Source organism: Stegodyphus dumicola, chromosome 6 (assembly GCF_044657685.1).
Source record: "Stegodyphus dumicola isolate Sdum_Otavi_A_Nest chromosome 6, ASM4465768v1".
Classification (NCBI taxonomy): Eukaryota; Metazoa; Arthropoda; class Arachnida; order Araneae; family Eresidae; genus Stegodyphus; species Stegodyphus dumicola.
The window spans coordinates 149,981,745-150,005,235 of NC_140773.1; the positions used below are offsets into that span (position 1 = coordinate 149,981,745).

The following is a 23,491-nucleotide window of genomic DNA, read 5'->3' on the forward strand; positions in this document are numbered from 1 at the left end:
TTTAAAGTAAGGCATGGCATTGTTACTGAAGATGCTTATGCCATACCTTGCTACTGCTTTATCAAGATGATAATGTTATATAAAACTTAGAATCTTACTTCAATTTTCACAAATTTTGTGGATCAGAGAATGAGAAAAATTCTTTATAGTTCCTCTTCATCAAAAGACAATTTTTTCATAATTGCCTTTTGTTACTGCTTCTATAATTGTAGTAATTTTTTATTACTAGGATCATTTTTGTGTTCCTATAATTTCTTCATGTCTCCATTGTTAATAGCCATGATTTTGTCTAGAGACACAATATTACAGATAACATAAAATGTCCTAAATTTTCTGAATGCTTAAAAATCTCTGTCTATTACCCAATTTGTTCATATTTTCTTTTCAAAAGTCAAATTCATGGTCTTGGAAGTCACTTGCTGCCAGGCTTTACTAAACAAGTGAAAATATTAAAATGATGTTTCCAGAAGCCTTCAAATGTTAATTACAGTACAAAAACCGTAATTCGGACGTCCATTATCCGGAATGATGTATAATCCGGACCTCAAAGCCACAAACGTTTTTTGGTATGCTTTACATATGTGCGTAATGTATCATTTTTTGAATTTTTTGTGGAAGCATCCTAAACAACTTGCATCGAAAGAAATGTTTAATAAAGTAAACAAATAAATATTAAGCTTTTTTTTGTAAATTTTGATACCCTTTAGATCATAATTGCTCTTTATTTCATAAATTACGGTTTCATATTTTTAATTGTATAATTTCTGCATGCCATCTTACCAGATTTAAATTGATGATCTATAATCCGGAAAAAAACCTAATCCGGAATCGCTAAAGTCCCAACGAGTCCGAATTATGGACTTTGTACTATATAACCTTGTAATAGGAATTTAACCCTTAATTGCATGTAGTTGGCACTTGGCAACATACTCATATTTAGTCACGTAAATCAAATCAAAACACAAACTTTAGCTTATTGCATAGTGTAACCAATTGGATACATACTGTTTACATAGTTTTAAAAGTTTCAGCGTGGTGCATCACTAAGGGTGCAATGGTCATTATTGCAAGTTGACAAGTTCGGATTACAGACTTTGTACTGTATTTGGCAAAGGTCACCTCAAAACACCTTTAAAAATCATATGCTACCAATTTAAGTATTCATAACTTCAGACATCATTCATCATCCAAGGCATTTTTTGTTCAAATAATTTGTTCATGAACCGAATTGTTTGTAGTTGGTGTATTTAATTATGGCAAAGCACACGAGGGCTATCTGCCTAAGGGAAGGGATGCCTTCGTGAAGGCATTTCTAAGGGAAACTGGCTCGTATACACGTTACACATGAGGAAAAACCATGAAAACGCCCATGCAGCCAGCCCATTTGCGGGATTCGAACCTCGGACCGAACTACCAGTGTTTAGCGACTTTACCGCTCGGCCGCTGGTGGGCCCCTGAATTGTTTGTACAGGGTTCGTACACATTTCCTTACATGAAAATGAAGGACCTTTAAGGACCATCAAAGAAAAAATTAAGGACCTATCAGCAAACAAAAAAACAAATAGAATAAAGCAATTATCCATACAACCGACTTCATGCTTGTAATTTCACTTTAAGAAACTAACAGAAGTGTGTATTATGCACTATTATTAAATGCAATTTACAACTTACCATAAAACAATTTTGAAAATTAAACTAACTCCCTACAAGTTATGAAGTAGATAACATTAAATTAGGAACATAATTTCTTGAAAAACATGTATAAGTGTATTTTACACTAATAACAGTAACAGATATTTTAGAGATTTACATGATTATTATTTAACTTATTTGATATTTATTTAAACACACTCAACTACTATTATAATCACAATGTAAGAATATTTTGCAGATTAAAATAACAGATTTGTAAACATACAATTTATTTCCTTGGTTTTTTGAAAGATACTAGAATAATAAACTGTACAATAAAAGATACACAACATTTATGCTTTTTTTAAATCTGAAATCTTTTCAGCTATTTTAACATCTAATTTATTTATGTCTATTTCCTTTTCTTTAATTATTCTTCTAAGTTCATTTGCTTTGATAAACAAATCAATGTTCCTGCTGGTCTCGGCTTCATCTGCTAAAGCATCTATTTCTTCATTAATATCTTTAATGTCCCTTTGAAGAAATTTTTTCTTCTGCTTCATATAATCAATTTCTTCCTCAATAATATTTCTTTTCCTCTTTGAATTTTCAGATTTAGTTAAAGATTTTTGTTCTCCTAAATACTGCATATATTTAGACCTTGCAGAAGCTGCTGCTGATTTCATTTCTTTATTAATTTCGATATTAAGAATACCTCCAGAAAATTTTATGTAATCAAATACTGTGCCTTGAAAAATGTATGATGAGTCACTTAAATTTTCAATTTCAATTGCTTTATTTACAGAGAAGCCCCTTTCCACAGAGGCCTGTCCATGTGACAAGATAGGAATCGTATTCACTATTTTCCATACTTTTGAATAGTGAAAATCATGAAAATAAGAAGTGAGAAATGTGTCAATAGAAAGATTTTGAGGATCAAAAGTAGAAAATTCATGTAAATTTGTCTTAACTACTTCATCTAGAAACTCTCCAAACTGCAGCAGAATTTCATCACAAACATCTTGTAAAACACGTTTATTCCACATTAATACTGTTAGAACTATTTTCATTTTGTTCTGGGCTTTTTCTGTACTTTTAGCCATCAATCGTGGGTCTATACAAGATGCATTTCGAATAAGAGAATAATTTATTGGACATTTAGACATTAAGTGTTCAGACACATTGTTGACCTTCTTGTTTCAATGCAAAACTTTCAGCTTGTGAAATGTCCTTCTTGTGGCATTTATCATTCATTAACTGCTCAGCAATGAATCCCAAATAAATTTACTTTTATCATTATAACAATTTGGATCATTAAAATTAAATTTATAAAGATTTTCTGCTTTAGTTATTTTTTTAATATTCTAGTTTCAAAAAGTGTTGAAGGCTATCATTTACAAGTTTTAAGATATCTTCAGCAAAAAAGGGAATAAGTGGTTTATCGCTTTGATAATATTCAAGGAAAAGCAATAATATTTTTGACGGAGAGGGGAAAAAATTTAATTTTATAAGAAATGTTTTATCTTTAGTTGCCTCCAAAATATTTGAGAAGTATTTTGATGAATTTTTTTAAAACTTCCCCATTTCAACTTTTTTAATGTCATCCCATATTTCAATGGCTCTTTCAACTGCTGGGACATTTTGCAACCATCAGTAAAAGCAGAACTTCACAGGAAGCTTTTTTAAGCCAAGATATACTTAAAAAATCTTAATGTCTTGCAGGAGAATCTTTAAAAATCCAATATAAGGAGGATAAGAATGATGGAATGTCCCAGCCAGTGGATGACATCCCATGCTTGAAAGCATTGTTAAGAATGTGTAAACTAGATGTCCCTAATGTCAAGCATTGAATGTTATATTCCTTTGTCAAGTTCTGTTCCAATAAATCCTAAAATTTCCAGGTTACTACAGGACCATCCATCGATATTTGTAAGAGTTTTGACAAGTCTAGTTTTTCAACACATTCATAAAACTTGGATAAAATAATTTCCAGTTTACTACAGGTCCATCCATCGATATTTGTAAGAGTTTTGACAAGTCTAGTTTTTCAACACATTCATAAAACTTGGATAAAATAATTTCACTTGTTGCATGCCCTATAAATGCAGAGTTCTGACCTTATTTTCGTGATGCCAGTACCTCACATGAATATTAGTTGCTTCTTTTGATTTGTCATATTAAGAGTCTCATCAAATAGTAATGTAAAAAACTCAGCATTTTTACAATGCTTTAGTAACAAAGTTTTAAAATAAAGGCCAAGACCAAAATGACAGATATAAGCACATTTCTTTTCATCACATGAAAACTGTTTTGCAATGGAACTATCCGGGAACATTTTAGTGAATAACGGCCCAATATCATTGCACGACTTAAAAGAATAGTGGCTTTTGATGCACTTAAAAGCCCACAATATTTCTGCATCTGTAACTTCAGATTTGAAAAGAAAAGAATTGATTTTATTATTTTCTACACTTATTGATGTTGAATTAGCAGTTACATCTTTTCCTGAAGTAGATGGTTCTTCTAACTTGACAAAATTCACGATACTGTTAGAAGAAACTCTGCAGTTGAGAAGGAAAAGATGTTTTGCACCTAAAAGAGACATTACATGCAAGGCATTAGTAAAATTAAGTATCGCATATATATATATATATATATAATGTATATATATACATATAATAAGAAATCTATATGTATAATAAGAAATGTATACTGAAAATATACATTTTTTACTGTATATATGTATACAGTACAAAGTTCGAGATCCGCACATCCAATATCTGGAATGATCTAAAATCCAGACCTCAAAGCCACCACCAACCAATTTTTTAGGGCTTTTTTGGAGGGAAGGGTATGCTTTACTCATGCGCATTAGATTTTTTTTCCTCATAAAAAAACATGCCGGAAATCTCAGTTTGGCACTAAATAAAATATCTCATTATTGAAGAAATAACTATTTTAGCATAAATTTGTGTGATTATAAGTTACTAAGTAACTTGACTCCATAGCTGCGTATCTGCTTGGCATAATCTCAAACCGAAACATTTGTTGATTTTACACCAACTAATAATTTATATCCTTGATACCAAAATCGCAAATCATTATTTATTGTATTTTGCTTTCATCACCGCATGTTTATCAACGGATGACAACTTGAGTGATGACTCATGCAGCGACGCCAAATAACAGAGTATTATCCGATTACAGATTTAAGTTTAATGCGCTAAAATGTTGATAAGGGGAGATTTAACAGAAATTCCCTTCTGTATGCTAAAAATAGATTTTGTTAATGATACTCATAGGACAAACGATTATATTTAGTGCTATTTGAATTAAAAATAACTGATATGTTATTCACATAAAGCCAGAACCAGCGCCAGAGCTCGCATGCCCGCACCAGGCGTTAAAATCTAGGGAAGTTAAACAGAAGTTTTTCATTGCGATGACAATGCTCCAATCATCAATCAATTAACAGATGGCAAAATCTGTACTATGGTTCTAAATCCAGAAAATACAGCTAACGATAGTGAAGAAAGTAACAGAGAGGTTGCTGAAAGAAAAAAAAATTTGATTGACAAGTTATTCGGAATTCTCGACACAGCAATTACAGGACTTGAACAATGGAACTTAATAACTGAACAAGAAATTATATGTCTATAGTATTAGTCTAAAGTATTAGCAGAGAAAACAAATCAAACAAGTTACATTGAAAGAAATGTTTAATAAAGTACACATATAAATATTAAGCTCTTTTCTTTTGTAAATTTTGATACTCTTTAAATCATAAATGCTTCATTATTTCATAAATCACGATTTCATATTTTCAATTTTATAATTTCTACGAGCCATCTTAGTAGATTTAAAATGATCTAATATCCGGAAAAATCTCAAATCTGGGATTGCCGAAGTTCAGACCTCGGAATTTGTACTGTATATATATATATATATATATATATATATATATATATATATATATTATACGGAATGTATATTTTCAGTTAAACTTCTACCCAATAACTTTAGTAATTCATGAAAGTTAATTTTGCGTCTAGTTAATGCAAGGAAAATTAGTTTCAATTAGTTGTTTTCAGCTTTAAAAATATTAAAAATCTGTTAATTAGTTGTTTTCAACTAATAATTGTATCGCCATTAGCAAAAATAATACATTACTCTCAACAGCCTGCCTTTTTTTTTTTTTTTTTTGAAATCGCTAAATTTTCGTATATGTCCCATTATGGCTCATCATAAAGTCGCCAAAACCCTTGTGCACCGGATGGATACCTTGTGCATAGGATTAAACCAAATATTTAATTGTCTATTGAAGCTTCAAAACGTATTTACGAACTTCACTTTTTCTCGGCTAGCGTTACCGAATTTGTCCTTGGCGACCTAAAATTGAAATGAAGCCAACATATTTCCCGCAAAATCAATAACAGACCCTCTGCAGAAATAAACTCATAATCCCGATATCCCATACATATATGTGCAAAAGAGAATAAACTCCGTAGAAGGTGATAAAAAATTAATTTATGGCTTCATTGAAACAAACACGGAAATTAAGCTAAGCAAAACCGTGTAAAAACAAATTGAAATGATAAAACAAAACTTACCTTTCTTGTGAATTTTCAGCGCTGACACTCCCATTCTAGAAATTCCAATTTGTTTCAGACAAAGACCACATTTAGCTTTATAAGGATTGTCATCGATCAATATCCAGTCTTTGTAGTCAGCTTGATGAAGCCACAGTTGATTGAAAATGCACTTTCCAGGCATCTCGTTCCTACTGGCGTCGGAAGGGTTGTGTCCTTCCAGGTTGGGATTGTTCTAATTTTGGTAAATATTTTCAGAATCCCCCCTTTTTTTTCTCGAGCACCTTCATCACCACTTTCGCCTCTTAAAGAACTTGCGGCTTCACGCTTTCATCAAAATCTGCCTAAATTTATGGATAACACCTGTTTCGAAAGATTGGGTGAATAGCCAATCAGACACCGATACTTTCATTCTAGGGTAGCTAATTTTTTTTTATGATTTGAAACGCAAATCTGCCAACAGATTGGTTAACAGCCATGTAATTTTAATTCTATATTCATGAGAAATCGCAATTCACACTTAGAATGGCAATCATTAGAAATGATAAGAAATGTCAAATGAGCAAAATTAAGGATCGTTTATTCATTTTGGCCAAAATTAAGGACTTTTAAGGACCAAAAATCATTTTTGAAAAATTAAGGACTGTACGAACCCTGTTTGTAAAGTGAGGCATTCATGATCTGAGGTTCCATTGTATTTATGAAAAAATATATAATCAAATGATAACATTTTCTAACACTACAGAACAGCTTTACAAAACTAGTTCTCCTTCTTTTTTCATTTTCACTTGCAAAAAAATTTTAGAAATGAAAAATGAAATAAACGCTATTTTCTCTCTTTCGAACCAGACAATTTTAGCTCTCATTAATTTAAAAATTCATGTAAAGTAGAAAATATAAAACTTTTACAGTTTGTTTAAAATGCATAGTTTGGAATTTTAATACAGTCAAAAGTCGTTAATCCGGACTCGTCGGGACTTCGGCGATTCCGGATTATCGATTTTTCCGGATTATAGATCATCAGTTTAAATCTCGTAAGATGGCATGCAGAAATTCTAAAATTAAAAATATGAAACCGTAATTTATGAAATAAAGAACAATTATGATCTAAAGGGTATCAAAATTTGCAAAAAGAAAAAGCTTAATATTTATTTGTTTACTTTATTAAACATTTCTTTCAATGTAAGTTGTTTAAGTTTTGCTTCGTTTCATGTGATAATACTTTCTCTTTAATTCTATTAAACAGACATAATTTCTTGTTCAGTTACAAAGTTCCGCTGTTCAAGTCCTATAATTGCTGTGTCTAGAACACCGATTAATTTGTCAATCGAAATTTTTTCGTTTTCAATAACCTCTGTCACTTTCTTCGCTATCGAAAGCGAATTATAATGACGAGGAACTTGTTTTAAATCATATCAAAGACGGAGCATATCGAGATGAAATACTACATTTGGTAAGGAATTATAAGCCAAATAAAATAAAAACATCTGCGCTGAAGATAAGGATAGTGTTGACAGATCAACTTCCAATTCATTACGCGCCCGCCGCGGCGATCCCCCCGCCGAGCAGCGTGAAACTGATAAACAGATTTCGAATTTCAAAACATACTTTCGCTTTAGATCCTTTACATATCAACAAATATATATCGGAAATTCTATTTGATATAATCGAAAGTTTAAGCTTACTTTTATAAAATTGCTCTTACAGTCTGCAAAAAATAATAAGTCGGATCCAATTCGAAAATTAAGGAACCACGCAATCATCAACATTAACTGAAATAGATAATTAGATAATTTTACCTTATACGTCCATTATACATAAAACGCGCACGCGAAAACGTATTCTGCACTTGCGCACACTCATATGCGCAGTCGTAAAAGGTCTTACGCGCTCGCGTAAACGCCTATGCGCATGTGTCAACGCGACGCATGCGCAGAAAGTTTTTAGTTTTGAGGTCCGGATTATAGATCATTCCGAATTATGGGTGTCCGAATTAATGACTTTTGACTGTAATACTAATACTGTTGCATACATGCCATGAATTGAACTAATGTTTTTTGCTTATACCACATGTTAGTTCCAAACCTAACCTATCTCTCTTTTCTAGTGTTATATGTTTGCATGTTGAACAGAAAAACAAATCTTGAGTAAGTATTCAGCCTAAATTTGGACACCACTTTGCTCTTCTCTAAAAAGGAACAGCAGAATTATAACTGAAACACAAATCAAGTAAGTAATATTGTTATAAATCACAGCAAAAATGAAAATCCCAGCTTCACAATCCCAGCATTGTGAAAGTTATGGTGATTCTTACATACAACCGTGATGTATTATTCGAATGCATATCATATGTCAATTATTGCTGTTTAACTTTTTTATTTTAACCTGTGATCAATATTGTGAAACAAGCAATGTCTTTTTCTCCCTCCTTCCATCATTTTATAGGACAATGTTCAGGTGGATGGTTCACCCAATGGGACTAAGAAGTTCTCTAGCCTCCATAACTGTGATCTAAGCAGGAAAATCACTTTGGAGGCCTTTGTTTCTAAATTTTTTCAGAGTTTTTACATCAGGCACTTTCAATATGACATCAACAGTATGACCACTATATCACTATCAAATTGTACACAATGCTCATAACTATATCAGAGGACAGTAAGAGTTTCACTAAGTCATCTGCTTTGTATCAAATGTAAATAAATAGTTGCTAATATTAAAATTCCATGCTACATGCATAAATGAGAACTAAGTTATGAATGTATTAAAAATGACATCTAAAAATTTATTTTTACATTTTACTTAATTATATTATCAGTAATCATCAAGTATAAAATTTTAAAAAATTAAAAATCAGTAGATTTAGTTCTTTTTCATATTATTTAGAAGTCCAGAAATACATAAATTTCAATATTTTTAACAAATAAAGTATACCTAGTCAGTTAACAGATTAAATTTTTTAAATGCAATAATATTTATAACTAAAAATTAAACCTACAATCCAAATTCAGTTTTACATGAATATTTTTTTTTTTTCCAAATGTAACACCAAACTTACCATCTCAATTCGTTCTGTTATATTGAAATATTCAGCTGAAGTTTCTGATATCGTATCTACCGAATCTATAAAATAAATAACTGTTACTGCTAAAATTCTCTAAAAATTTAAAAACACAAAAACATTTTTTAAGTATAAACAATTATATGAATACTTTTGTCTAAGTAATATCTACAGCTGCTAACTTGTTTTTATCATTGAATAAAATTTAAATTCAACTAAAAAAAAAAATGTCAGTTTTAAAAGCTGTATCTGTTTTTGCTGTTCTCTTTTAAATATAAAATGGTATAAACAGAAGACTATTAAAAATCTAAAAAATACACATTAATTACCATTTGAATACAATTTTAAAATGAAGTATATGTAAAAGCTTGTAATCTCTATGTTGCTACAAAATTCCATAACAATTAATAAATTTTATATTAGATTAGCAAATATACTCTTCTGCATAAAAAAGAAAAACTATTTTTACATGAAACATCAGTAGGACATTCACAAAAGTAGTAGAGTAAAAAATATATATATATTAATATTGAAAAAGAAATAAAATATACATATAAAGTTTTACTTTATATGTATAAAGTAATTATTTATATTTAAAGTTTTACTTTATATAACCAAAATGTCATAAATTTAAACTTTCTTAGCTCCTTAAATATTTTATTCTCCTCCTTTAAAACTAACATAATACTGAAGGTATGTGCACTGGTATAATAGCAGAAAACTGTATTGCTAAAATGCATTCACATTATAAAAAGAAAGAATTATCAGTCATGTAAAAGCCTGAAGTCAGAAGGCAAAATATCTACAGAACTCCTGTCCTATCGTTAACATTTATCTTTCATTGTCTGTCCTCTTCAACATCTTGCTTATCTTAATACATTTTGTCAGTTGCATTTTTTCTAAAAATACTTTTCTTTTAAACTTTTTTTTACTGCTGCTAATTACCATTTTCCCTCTGGTTTCCTTCTGGTTTGTACGATGCCTTAGCAAAGAGAAAGCAGCATATTTATTTGGTCTGCAACGTCTCGAGAGATGCACTACAGTCTCCTGAAATTGGCAGCTCATAAACACATAAGGCTGAGCAGTGGTAAGCACGAAGGATTTCATCTGGCTTAGATGGGTCAGCAATATCATATGCAGTGGGCGAACAATTGATGATCACTAAATAAGGTCCTTCACATTTGAGCATGAATTTTTGGCTTTTTTATTTTGTGATCTGCTAATAGGATGTAGCGTCACCTAGTTTGTAGGAAGCGTTTTTACATTGACGATCATAATATGTTTTTCTCTTGTCTTGCTTCTGTTGGACATAATCATTAATTTCTACTGTTAAACAAGCAAATCGTTTGACACACAGGGTTATCTCAGCCACAAAGTTATTAATGTTGATTAGTTTTCTCAGGTTGTGAGTAATATCATACATTTTTTCTTAACTCTCCACCAAATAGCAAAGATTTTATTAAAACGTTGTGGAATCTTGAAATGAAATGATTCATTTAAAACTGCATAGAATCAGAGTGATTCCATTCCAATCTCGCTGAATCAGAATGATTCACTTAACTACACAGAATTAAGGTGTCCCTACAAAATTTCACTGTACTGTTAGACGAATCGGGATGATTCGGAATCAGGATGTACTGTTAGATGAATCATCCCGATTCGTCTAACAGTACAGTGAAAACTTCACTTCAAAACTTCACTGAATTGGAATGATTCATGCAAAACTGCAAACCACCAGAATCAGAGTGATTCTTTTCAGACTTCACTGCATAAAATCAGGATGATTCTATTTCTTTAAAGCATTAGCGGGCCATGACGTTGCTTCGATAAGAAGATCATCCATGCATTGTAAAAGGTATATGTCTGCAACAGTAGTATCATTTAGTTTATAACAGTCAGTGTAAAGTCTTATCTACTGTTTTGTTTAGGCACCAGTACAACAAGACTGACATGTGAAGATTCGCATTAAATTGTACACTGCACAAAAAAAAAGGGACAGTTCTATATCTCGCGTTCTACTGGGCCGATTGGTTAGCATTTCATCCATTTTGTTTTCCCTTACATTTGTTATTCGAAACATATTTTGAACACATTCCTCTTTAAGCTATGCAGTTGCAACAGGTGTTCTTACACTTAAGAAACTTTCCAAACATGTGACTTCACCTTACTTGTATTATTTATACCCCATCACATTGTAGCCTTATCTACTGCTGATGCATCTGATCTTTGGAAAACAGAGTCTTTTATTTACATCCTTCTCCTCTGTTCCCCAATATCTCTGTTAGGAACATTGTTCAAGAGGCATTTGTGTGAAGTACCCTTGGGGCTTTATTAAGTTGGGCTCACCATCCAGCAGATATCCTAATGTTAACATCACTATTTATTCTTATTGGAATGTAGGTATCTTTGAAAGAAATAATGTTGTGATAGTTAACAGTAGTTTATCCAACACTACTTTTCATTTGTAAGTCTCTTACTGTAACCACATTCTTTGGGGTGGAAGGAAAAAAACTCACATAATTTTTCCCTCTCAATTTAGATGATAAAATTAGTTTAAACGGGGGGCAATACACAGTAGAGTATAAACTCTACCATTGAAGAAATTCAGAATTCAATGCCAAATTTAAAAAAAAAAAAAAAAAAAAAAAAATTAATTTTGAAATTGAAATTCAAAGCGGCATTGTGTTACAGATTTGGTATTTAACTAGTTAATGTTAGTAGAATTATAAATAAAATTGTTTTATTCCCCGTGCAGTGCAGCGCCTGATGAATATTAAAAGAAAGCTAAGCTGGAAGATTAAAAATATAAGAGCACGTGCATTTAATAAATAAATATCTCTTTATGATTTTGAGAAAATACCAGAAAATTCTCGCACATTTAAAAAGCTTATATAAGCAGCATGAAAAATCTCTCAATTCATTAATATTTAGTTAGTTGTTGTTTTAAGAGTTTATTTAGAAAACTGCTCTTGTTGACTGTAGCGAATTTGCGGATTAGCTTTCTCTAGCTGTTTTGAATTAAGTTCTCTTGAACGTTTGAGTAGTTAAAAGATAACTACTAAGAGATATTGCAATACTGCACAAATATCTGAGGAAATTTAAGCATTTTTGTTGTAATGATAATAAATTTTGCTCATTTTTCATCGGACTTGTGCATTCAATTCCTAACGAACTAGTATGCACACAACAATACATACAAGCTTACAAAATAGCAAAAGAAAAGTTTGTCAGCTGATAATTTTAAATGCCAATGAATGCTTAAATTATATCGATGCACACATTCAACTGAAAGCAAAAGATGCATTGTAATAATAAAAAAGGTTAATAAAACGAAGACTAAGTGCAAGAAAAGGAAAGAAAGAGAGAGACAGAATGTTGCATGCAATAATAAAAATTTGAAAATAAACTTATAAAATTAATTTTCTTCATATTGCCTAAGCTTGGCAACCGATCCAAGCAGAGATCATGTGGTTTCTAACCAAAGCAGAGTGTTTCCTCCCTGTTAAATTTAATCTTATTTTTAATTTAATTTTTCCTTCCCTGTTAAATTTAATCTTATGGCAATCATTTCCCATAGACAGACAGAAAGCTGAAATTGCATTGCGTCATGGAATATCGGGAATAAGAGAAGGATTTAGCATTCTCCAACTTTTTAAAGCTGTACAAGTGTGAAGATCTCATATGATATTAGACGAAAATAAATTTTTAAAAAACAGTTTAATCCTCCAATAAGAAATGGCTGTATTAGGATGTTATAGTAAGCTGGCAGCTCTTTCTGCAAGGAAGTCCGCTTGTTCATTGCTCCAAAAGCCAGGCACCCACTGGAGAACGATCCATTTCCTCTTTAAAGTGAGAGTTCTCAGGAATTCTTGACATTGCAAAATTTCAGGTGTCAATGGATGTTCAACAGAGCTAATTGACTGAATAGCTGCATGAGAATCAGAAAAAATTACTGCCTTTTCAAACATGTAATGGAGAGCTGACCACTGCTTTAGGGCTATACATATGGCTACTACTTCACCATCAGAGGAAACGCTAATGTAAACATTGGTGTAAAAAGAAACCCAAACAGGGGTGTAAAAAGAAAAAAAAAAAAAAAAAAAAGATTCAAAAACACACCAGCCCCAACTTTAAAATGACAGTCAAACTGAGAACCATGAGTAAAACTGCGCAGCCACTGAGTAGGTGGTTATCTAGCCGCAATAGTCTCCAAAGCAAGACATTTCAAAACACTTTTTTTTATGCAACACCTCTCTTTCTATGGATGGTTTCCACTAGGTCTATCCTTACTTTGATATTAATCACCTCCAAAGGGCTTCTGGTTGTCAAGAGTGGTTGTATATTACCTGGAATTTCAAGATCTTTTGTAATATCCATGACTTTTTGAATAAATCCATATTGGGTTTTTAATTTCCTAGGATTGACTACGTAGTCTCTCCAGTACGGATCCTCCATCCGCAGCATCTTTACATAGACAACCAAGGCCCTCATTTTCATCATATCACAGAAGGGTTTATTTTCTATCAATAATAACATCACATCAATAGGTGTGGCCTTCACAGCTTCTGTAATCAAGCAAAGAGCTTGGTTTTGCATCGTTTCAAGTTTATTAACCACCGATTGTGGGGCAGTGATGAGAGCTTCACAACAATATGTCATCAAAAGCAGGATATATGTATTAAATGTAATGTTAAAAGTGAACCAAGCCCACCCCCAGATACATCCTGCTAAACACTTAAGAATACTAAATCTATTTGAAACACACTTGGTAAACAATTTCAACATGAAGTTCCCAACTTAATTTATTATCAAAAGTTACTCCCAAATAAGTAAAGTTGTCTATGTAGGTAATCAATAGTAGCTTGGTACTTTAACTCTGGTCGAAAATTTTCATGGGTTGGAGAAAAAGACTGTAAAGCTGTCTTTTCCAAATTTACAGTCATATTGTGTGTGGCATAGCTCTAGCTCATTGCCCTGGAAGTGGCTAAGTGATCTAAAATTTGTGGCATGCTGCTTTCCTACTCTTCGTCCATGAAATTTCACATTTTTATAATGGGTAATTTTTTTTACGTTGAAATTTTAAAATAAAGAATGCACAATGATAAAAAAAAAAGGAATTTGGAAAAACTCACCAAGAATCAGTAAATTAAAATAGAGATTTAGAATAAACTTCATTTACAAGATATTTTTCTATTATACCTCATGGTGCAAATAGTAAAATTCTACAATTATTAGTTAATTTGTTAAGTAAATACAATTTTTAATTTACACACTTTTAGAATAATTCCTATATGGAATTTAAAAAAAAAAAAAAAAAAACAAATGTTTTGGAATAAAAATTTCTGGCAACAATTTTTTCTTTGAAATGAGAAATATCATCTGCTACTTTTAAATTAATTCCTCTTTCAGAATGTCACATATAAACAAGTTATGGATTGAAAGATATATTTCTGTACTTTCTGAAGAAAAACATTTCTAAATGTTCAAAAACATTCTGAAATGCATGGTATTAAAATTTCTGAGTACAAAATAAACATCATTATTAATCGAAAAGGGAACAACATCAATCACTACTTCTAATGGAAAGCAGATTGCAAATGATTATGTGAAAAAGATACATGATGCTTCTAATGTTTTCTAGAATTAAACAGTTTGAAACAAAATAATTGTATTATATACAATTGAAACTCTTTAAATACATCTGTAGCAACAATAAATAAAATAATAACACAAGATTTACAACTTTAAAAAAAAAAAAAAGCTAAAAAATATAATGTTCAACATTTGTTGAGGCATTGTCGCTAATGCAGAACAATTTCTAAAACCCTGTAAGAAAATTACTTAGCTGGAGATAAATTGAAAAACATTGTGACTTTTGGTTGAAGCATTGTATTACCTAGATTCATTCCTTAAATTTCATCCCTACACTAAATCATTCTAGATTTAATTTTCAATGGAATTTAGAGCATATTCTGCTTTAATCTGTATTTTCAATGAATTTATAGCATATTCTTGCCTTATAATATATAATCATTACAAGTGTTCATTCTAAATTTAATTTGAAGAATTTATAGCATACATTATTGGTCTTGTTTTATAATATGTAATTAGTATAAGAATTCCTATTGCTTATCACCATTCCTTTCACAACTGTGTATTTAAATTTTCTATTGTTAAAATAACCCAAAACATTTCTAAATACCCCCAATAAAATATATCATTAATTCTTTTAAAAGTGCTATTCGGTACCAGAAAAATAGTCACCAAACAATTCTCTAAATTAACTATCTACAGATGACAGTTCAAAATTTTGAAATATCTTACTAACTGCTTAATAATAGAGGTACTTTTTCATTTTCAAGTGAATTTGCAATAACTTCATCTGTCAAAAAACGCTCCTAGAAACATAATAAGAATTATATATCAATGGAAACTTCTGAATTACATATCGAATAACAAAATACAAAATAACTGAACTCACAAGTAGATATACCAAAAGCTCATAATTACACAAACAAAATGTTAATTATTTATGTGTATTTCCATATATGATAATTTCCAAATGCTGACTCAATTTCATATTCTCATGCAATAGTGTCAGCTCCCAAATGCTGACACAACTGCATATATATGCACATATTTAATTAGAATGATTACTGATTATAATAAGAATTATTACTTTTCTGTCCATTTATTGCCTGACAGTGTCAGCATAATAAATATTAATAAATAAGCCTCATGAAAAGATAATTACTTTATATATAATGAACATAATTGTATATAATGTTTAACATGAACAATGCCAATGGTGTGTGCAAAGCTGAATTTATACAATTATCCGATGTTTCTGCTTAAAAAAACATCAGGCAATTACCTAAATTCAGCATCATGTACAGTTTCAAAGTAGCATACATTAAGTATTATATATAATATCATCGCACAGCAGTTCGTACCGCAATAAACTACAACATTTGCCCCTTGGTAAACTTTCGGTGACTTGTGTAATGTTAACAGAAAATTAATGAATGATGAAATTTTCAATTCTCATTACAAATGAGTATGATTGCACTTAATAAAATATGCATATTGCACATGTATATATTAAAAAACAAAAGCCTTCAGTTTGAATTTAAAGGAAAACATTTAATTATTTTAATCTCTAAGTATAAAATTTTTTTAGGTTTAAATCAAACATCTCTCTATGCACTAATATTAAGCTAAGAAATATACTGATAATTTTTAATTTCTCTATCTTTTATTTCATTAAAATTTCTTCACTATATTATTACTCACTTATTATGCAAGATATAAAACAAAATAATTAACAAAACAAAAATTTCCATATCATAAAATAGATCAGTAAGATAAGTTACAAACGCATGTATTTAATAAAGTACAATTTATTAAATATTTTAAAATAAAAATTATAAATAAAATATTTCAGGATAAAGACTGTAGACTGAAGCTACATCATAATAATATAGTTACATTTTATTACATTACCTTCATTATTTAATATTTTACAGCAATAAATTTTAGTGAAACAACAAAAATTAACACTCTATTTCATAATATAAAAATTTTCAACTAACAACTAACTGTTGGCTACTTTCTGCATTTCCATCTTCTTCAGTTTTCATAACTTTTTTCAAATGACGAACAGTATGACTATGGACTAAAGCATTTGCAGCAGCCATTGTTTCTGTTACGAAGGTAACTGTAACAAAACTTAACAAACAAATAAAAAAATAATATAATTATGTTAAATAACAATAAGGTCAATTTATAGAAAAAATACATTAAAATATTTTTCTTAAATTGAATAGAAATAATCTAAAAGCTATATTTTTAAAAATAGTTTCACAGGAGATCATGAAAAAAATAAGCATAGAGAACTGCAAAAAAGTACTTCGAAAAAATATAGCATTACAAAATTATACACTTCTTGGGAACATCACAATAACTTATACAGTACAAAGTCTGTAATCCAGACATCCATTATCCAGAATGATCTATAATCCAGACCTCAAAGCCACAAACTTTATGTTTGTATGTTTTACGCATTCGCGTAATGCATTTATGCATGCGCATGTGCGTTGGGAGGATGTGTCTCCAGATACGTTAAAAAATACCTGGCATAATTTATGGCCAGCTACCATATTTAATGGTGAGGACAATGAAGATGATAGCTGCGAATTTGAAGATTCTCGGACATCGCAAACTAAAGGTGAAATTTTCCAGTTATTGGATTTTGTAAAGAAATGTGGAGTTGCAGTAATAAATGAAGATGATATAACAGAAGCTTTTCATTGTGACAACAATGCCCCAATCATCAATCAATTAACAGACAGCGAAATCTGTAGTATGGTTCTAAATCCAGAAAATACCGCTTCCGAGAATGAAGAAAGTGACAGAAAGGTTATTGAAAATGAAAACATATCGATTGACAAGTTAGTCAGTATTCTAGAGACAGCAATTACAGGACTTGAACAGTGGAACTTTGTAACTGAACAAGAAATTATGTCTGTTTATAGAATTAAAGAAAAAGTATTAGCACAAAAATTGAAGCAATTTAAACAACTTACACTGAAAGAAATGTTTAATAAAGTAAACAAATAAATATTAAGCTTTTTCTTTCGTAAATTTTAATACCCTTTAGATCATAATTGCTCTTTATTTCATAAATTACGGTTTCATATTTTTAATTGTATAATTTCTGCATGCCATCTTACCAGATTTAAATTGACGATCTATAATCCGAAAAAACCCCTTCCAGAATCGGCGAAGTCCCGACGAGTCCGGATTACGGACTTTGTACTGCTTAACCTTGCAATAGGAATTTAGCCCTTAAATGCATGTAGTTGGCATTTGGCAACTTATTCATATTTAGTCATGTAAATCAAATCAAAACACAAATTTTAGCTTATTGCATAGTGTAACCAATTGGATACATACTGTTTACATACATAGTTTTAAAAGTTTCAGCGTGGTGCATCACTAATGGTGTAATGGTCATTACTGCAAGTTGATGAGTAGGGTGTGTTTATATTATTTGTGTTTATGAATTTTTGATTTTGTATTTGTTGTCATTTTGATGTATTCAAACTTTTAAAATTGTTTGAGGTATGTATTATTACATAAAATTGTTATTATACATTTGTCAATTATACTTTTTTTTGTAAAAGTTAATAATATTTTTTCAAAAATTAGAATAAAAACTTAGTTTAGATTTTTTTTTTTTTTAGTATTTTTCCTATTTTATTTGATATCAATTCTGATGTATATTTGACTTGAAAAATAAAAATTCAGGTATTTAAGGGTTAATAATAGGATATTTTACTGTACTTCAAGAACTATTTCTTTGTAATACAGAAAAACTTGTAAATTAAAATACAAAATATTACATAAAAAGTATTTTAAAATGAACATTTAGCATTTGATGCTAAATTTAAGATTTGATGCTAAATTTAAGACAAATATAAAAATATAACAAAAACCAAGAATAAAAAATTTTCAGATAATACAAAAACTGTACTTGTGTATTAACGCAACCACCTTGGTGCAGTTTGGCAGTTTTTTACAGACAAAAAGGTAAAAGTTACTTATTGTGTGGTTTTCTGGATGTTGGCAGTTTAGGCACTTTTGTGGCTTTTGCACCTCTTCTTTAAAAAGATTCTCAAACTATCAATATTTATAGCAAACGAGTAAGCATACTTTAACAATTTAAAATATAAATTTGAAATAAGGATTATTAAATAAGGATTAAGAGGTACATTAAAAATATAAAACACTTACATTCTTCTTAAAATTTTTCTGTAATTTTTTTTTTGCAATATTCTTCTAAAAAAGTACACAGGAATCTGTTTTTGCTTTGAAAAAAAATCACAGAACTGTAGAGACTTGGCTTCCTGCAACCTTGGCAACAGCGGGCTTTTTTACCTCTACTGGCACTTTCCGCAAGCTCATATTTTAAAACTGAGTTTAAGGCAAAAAATATCACAGTTTATTTATAAAAACCATTAGAACCTAGAATACAATAAAAAGGAATGATACAAAAATGGTGGAACTGCTTGACTGAAAGTCTGTTATGGACATCTTTGCCAGAACTGTATGCCAGTAGCACAACGAGCATAACTGGCACCTGGGCCATGATTTCTTTTTGCAGCACCCCCAAAAAACATACAGTAAACTAATACACTCATAATAAGAACATAATACAAATAATAATAAAATGCAGCGTCCGTCTTAAAATACTCTGTAATATATTATGAATAGTCACTACCCAACTAAATGTCTACAAAAGGGTATATATAATATATACACTCAAAAGTCGTTAATTCGGACACCCATAATCTGGAATGATCTATAATCTGGACCTCAAAGCTAAAAACTTTCTGCGCATGCGCCGCGTTGACACATGCGCATAGGCATTTACGCGTGCGCGTAAGACCTTTACGACTGCGCAGATGCGTGTACGCAAGTGCAGAATACATTTTCGCATGCGCGTTTAATGTATAACGGATGGTATAAGCTAAAATTATCTATTTCAGTTAATGTTGATGATTGCGTTGTTCCTTAATCTTCGAATTGGATGCGGCTTATTATTTTTTGCAGACTGTAAGAGCAATGTTATAAAAGTAAACTTGAACTTTCGATTATGTCAAATAGAATTTCCGATGCTGGAGCTCCCAAAGGATTTACAAAACGAAAGTATGTTTCGATGTCCACCAAACATAAAGTGGAATTGCTGCAAAAAATGGATAAAGACATGAAGAAGGTGACAGAGAGGTTAGTGAAAATGAAAACATTTCGATTGACAAGTTAGTCGGGATTCTCGGCACAGCAATTACGGGACTTGAACAGCGGAACTTTGTAACTGAACAAGAAATTATGTCTGTTTATAGAATTAAAGAGAAAGTTTTATCACATAAAACGAAGCATTTTAAATAACTTACATTTTAAAAAAATGTTTAATAAAGTAAACAAATAAATATTAAGCTTTTTTTTTTTTTTTTTTTTTTTTTTTTGTAAATTTTGATACCCTTTAAATCATAATTGTTCTTTATTTCATAAATTACAGTTTCATGTTTTTAATTTTAGAATTTCTGCATGCCATCTTACGAGATTTAAACTGATGATCAACAATCCTGAAAAATCGATAATCCGGAATCAGCAAAGTCCCGACGAGTCCGGATTAACGACTTTTGACTGTATATATATTTCAGAATAATAGGCTCAGGTTAGGTTTTCAGTTTGCGAGAAAAAAAGTCTAGTTGAAAGAGTCAAGACTACGGCTGGATTCGGAAATGTGTCTGTGTCAATAGAAAAATCCGATAGAATTAGTTAAAAAGATATTATTTATTTTACATATTTATATAATTGTTTTAAAAATGGAAAGGTTAAGCAATGAAAGTCTGAAAGTTAGTTTTTAAACAATGAAAAATGTTTATGTATTATATACGAGGGTTGGAACTTTAATAGTGGCTACACAGCTGAAAAAACGCTACGCAACAAAACCAAAGAATATTGCGTATATCACACGTGAACTACATACCTACCTTACCTCTCAGCAAAAAGACTTGTCCTGCCTATGTCACGCGCATGTGGAGTGACGCGATGAATGGATCCTTGTATTAGCTCGCGGTCTAAAGTAAGTGTTGTCAGGATGTTTTCAAAACAAGAACAACGATGTTGGATAAAAATTGAATGTGCCAGAGGTCTTACAGCACGACAGTTTCATCAAGGGCTTCAAGAGGCTTGCGGGGAATCTGCATTCCCTTACAGAACCATAGCAAGATGGGTGAAAGCATTCAATGAAGAACGGCAAAATGTGGCAGACATGCTGCGGCCAGGTCGCCCGAGTGTCAGGGATGCAGACGTGCAAGCTGTTGCCGCACTAACGGACAATGATCGCCGCCAAACGATTCGTCAGCTGGCCGGACAAACAGGATTAGCGCATACGATTGTGCTGCACATTCTGAAGGAACGCCTGTCCATGAGAAAAATTGCTTCACGATGGGTTCCACATCAATTGACGGAAATGCAGAAATGGCTACGATACGATGCTGCCCGAACCCACCTGGAGCGCTATGAGCGCGAAGGAGATGCTTTTTTATGCCGTATCATTACGCTGGATGAGACTTGGGCCCAATCGTACCAGCCAGAACCGAAATGCCAATCACACGAATGGCGTCATCACGGGTCACCACGACGTTCAAAACTTCGTCAGAACCCCAGCAATGTGAAAGTTATGGTGACTCTCGTGTACGACTGTGATGGTGTCATCCTAACGCATACCGTTTCCCCACAGCAGACCGTAACTACGCAGTATTACTGCTCATTTTTGGAGCACAATCTCCAACCAGCTTTGAGAAAAAAACGGCGGCACTCCTCTCATTTTGCATGACAATGCTCGGCCGCATGCAGCGCAAGCTGTGACTGATTTATTCAAGCGATGGGGCTGGGAAGTGCTTTACCATCCACCATACTCCCCAGATCTAAGCCCTTGTGACTATGACTTAATTCCTAAGATGAAGGAACCACTTCGTGGCACTCGCTTCCAAACTGTTCCTGAGATTTTTGCGGCAGTAGACCGGTCCATTCAAACTATCAACAAAACAGGCGCTGCTACAGGTATTCTGCGACTTCCACATCGTTGGAAACCGGTTGTACACAATGCTGGCGGCTATATTGAAGGACTGTAAAACATGGTGACATGAATCACTTTTGTATTCCTTGTAAATAAATAGTTGCCACTATTAAAGTTCCAACCCTCATATATAAGTAGTATTTATAATTAATTATATTCTAACACATTAATACAATTAATTGTTATGTATACATTTTTCTTGCCTTTGATGAAGCAAATTTATTAATTAATTCATCAAAGTCAATGATTTCAATTTTTTCTGTTTCCACATTTACAAATGCTGCATCACTTAGGCCATCTTGTTCCATCATTGATCGTATATATGCAAAAATTAATTTTAATTTGCTGAACAAACATTCACAGTTAGCAATTGACACTAAAATAGAAAAGGAATATTTGAATTGCGACTCTTAGGTTTGGAAAAACATTCTCTCCATGTGATATTATAAAGATAAGAAGCTCTAATGGAGTTTTAGGTTCAATTTCTTTTCTACTGTAGAAGAACATCTTGCAGTCATATAAGACACAGAGTTCTGTTCCATTAAAATCTGTATTATTAAATTCACACAAAATTTTACAATTCCTTTCAAGATTGTTATCAACATTATCCCTGTTTAATAAATTTTCAATGTCCAATAAATATCCAAATTTGGAATTAAGATCACTTAGTCATGTAATCATGTGCTTATTTCCTGCTGCAGACAATCAGAAATACTTTTCATAATGCAAAAAAAAAAAAAAAAAAATCACTTTCTGTAGAAAAACCAATATCTCGAGCCAATTTTTGGCATTTTCCGGCGGTGTCTAACACAGATTGTTAATAATCCATTTTTTAATTACCCATTAATACCCCATTTTTCACAAAGAGATGGGTTTTCCTATTGCCTCTTCACAGATCTCATTATGAATTTCTGCAAGTTCAGTCAATAATGATTCAAGATCATGCAATGCTTCTCTAAAATTCATTTTAAGAGCTTGTAATCTGATCTGCATATGATCAGTTTTCCTCAAAAGTTCATGCTAGAGATGAACTTAAGTTATGAAATTAAAATTCACTGTATTTTGCAATAAAGTTGTAGCTTCACTTCTGGTGTCATTTGGGTAGAACTGCCCTATGCTATTTTTTCTAAGAGTTTTACTTTCTTCCAGATCATCGATAGTAGCATTAACTGCTTCTGCTCTGGCACTCCATAATCTTTCAGGTTCATGTTTAACAGTTTTCTTTAAAGCATTTTAAAATTCCAATCATAATGCTGAATATGAGAGAAAGAGATACGTTTCCAATTATTCCAAAAACATGTTACAACAACTGGATCTTGCTTAGTTGCATTAACTCTTACTAAATTTTGTGTGTGGTTATCAAAGTTTACAAATAATGCTTCTTCTTTTTTTTTTCACATAATTCTTTGTTGAATGCCAGATATATGGCCTGACATCCCGGTAGCATCATCATAACAGTCTACCATGATCTACAGTTTGTTAATGAATTCGGCTCAAAATTTAATTTTCTAAAATTGTATTTTCAGTTGAAGCTGCATATTTAGCATGTATTCCAATAAATCC

General features: G+C 31.4%; 1 protein-coding gene and 1 long non-coding RNA gene across 7 annotated transcripts in view; one reads left to right on the plus strand and one right to left on the minus strand.

Annotated features, from left to right (window-relative positions):
* Window positions 1–9,129, plus strand: part of LOC146996866 (uncharacterized) — a 191,048-nt gene extending 181,919 nt beyond the window's left edge. For both annotated transcript variants that reach the window (XR_015041726.1, XR_015041727.1), the window contains 2 exons: window positions 8,329–8,450; window positions 8,667–9,129. This is a non-coding gene — a long non-coding RNA (uncharacterized LOC146996866). The remainder of the gene's footprint in view (window positions 1–8,328; window positions 8,451–8,666) is intronic.
* LOC118193571 (putative sodium-coupled neutral amino acid transporter 12) overlaps window positions 1–23,491 on the minus strand; it is a 78,591-nt gene that overhangs the window by 43,641 nt on the left and 11,459 nt on the right. For all 5 annotated transcript variants that reach the window (XM_085819009.1, XM_085819008.1, XM_085819007.1 and 2 more), the window contains exons 4-6: window positions 16,872–17,007; window positions 15,608–15,677; window positions 9,277–9,341 (exon numbers count right to left, since the gene is read on the minus strand). In XM_085819009.1, the coding sequence (XP_085675135.1) occupies window positions 9,277–9,341; window positions 15,608–15,677; window positions 16,872–17,007 (271 nt within the window). The remainder of the gene's footprint in view (window positions 1–9,276; window positions 9,342–15,607; window positions 15,678–16,871; window positions 17,008–23,491) is intronic.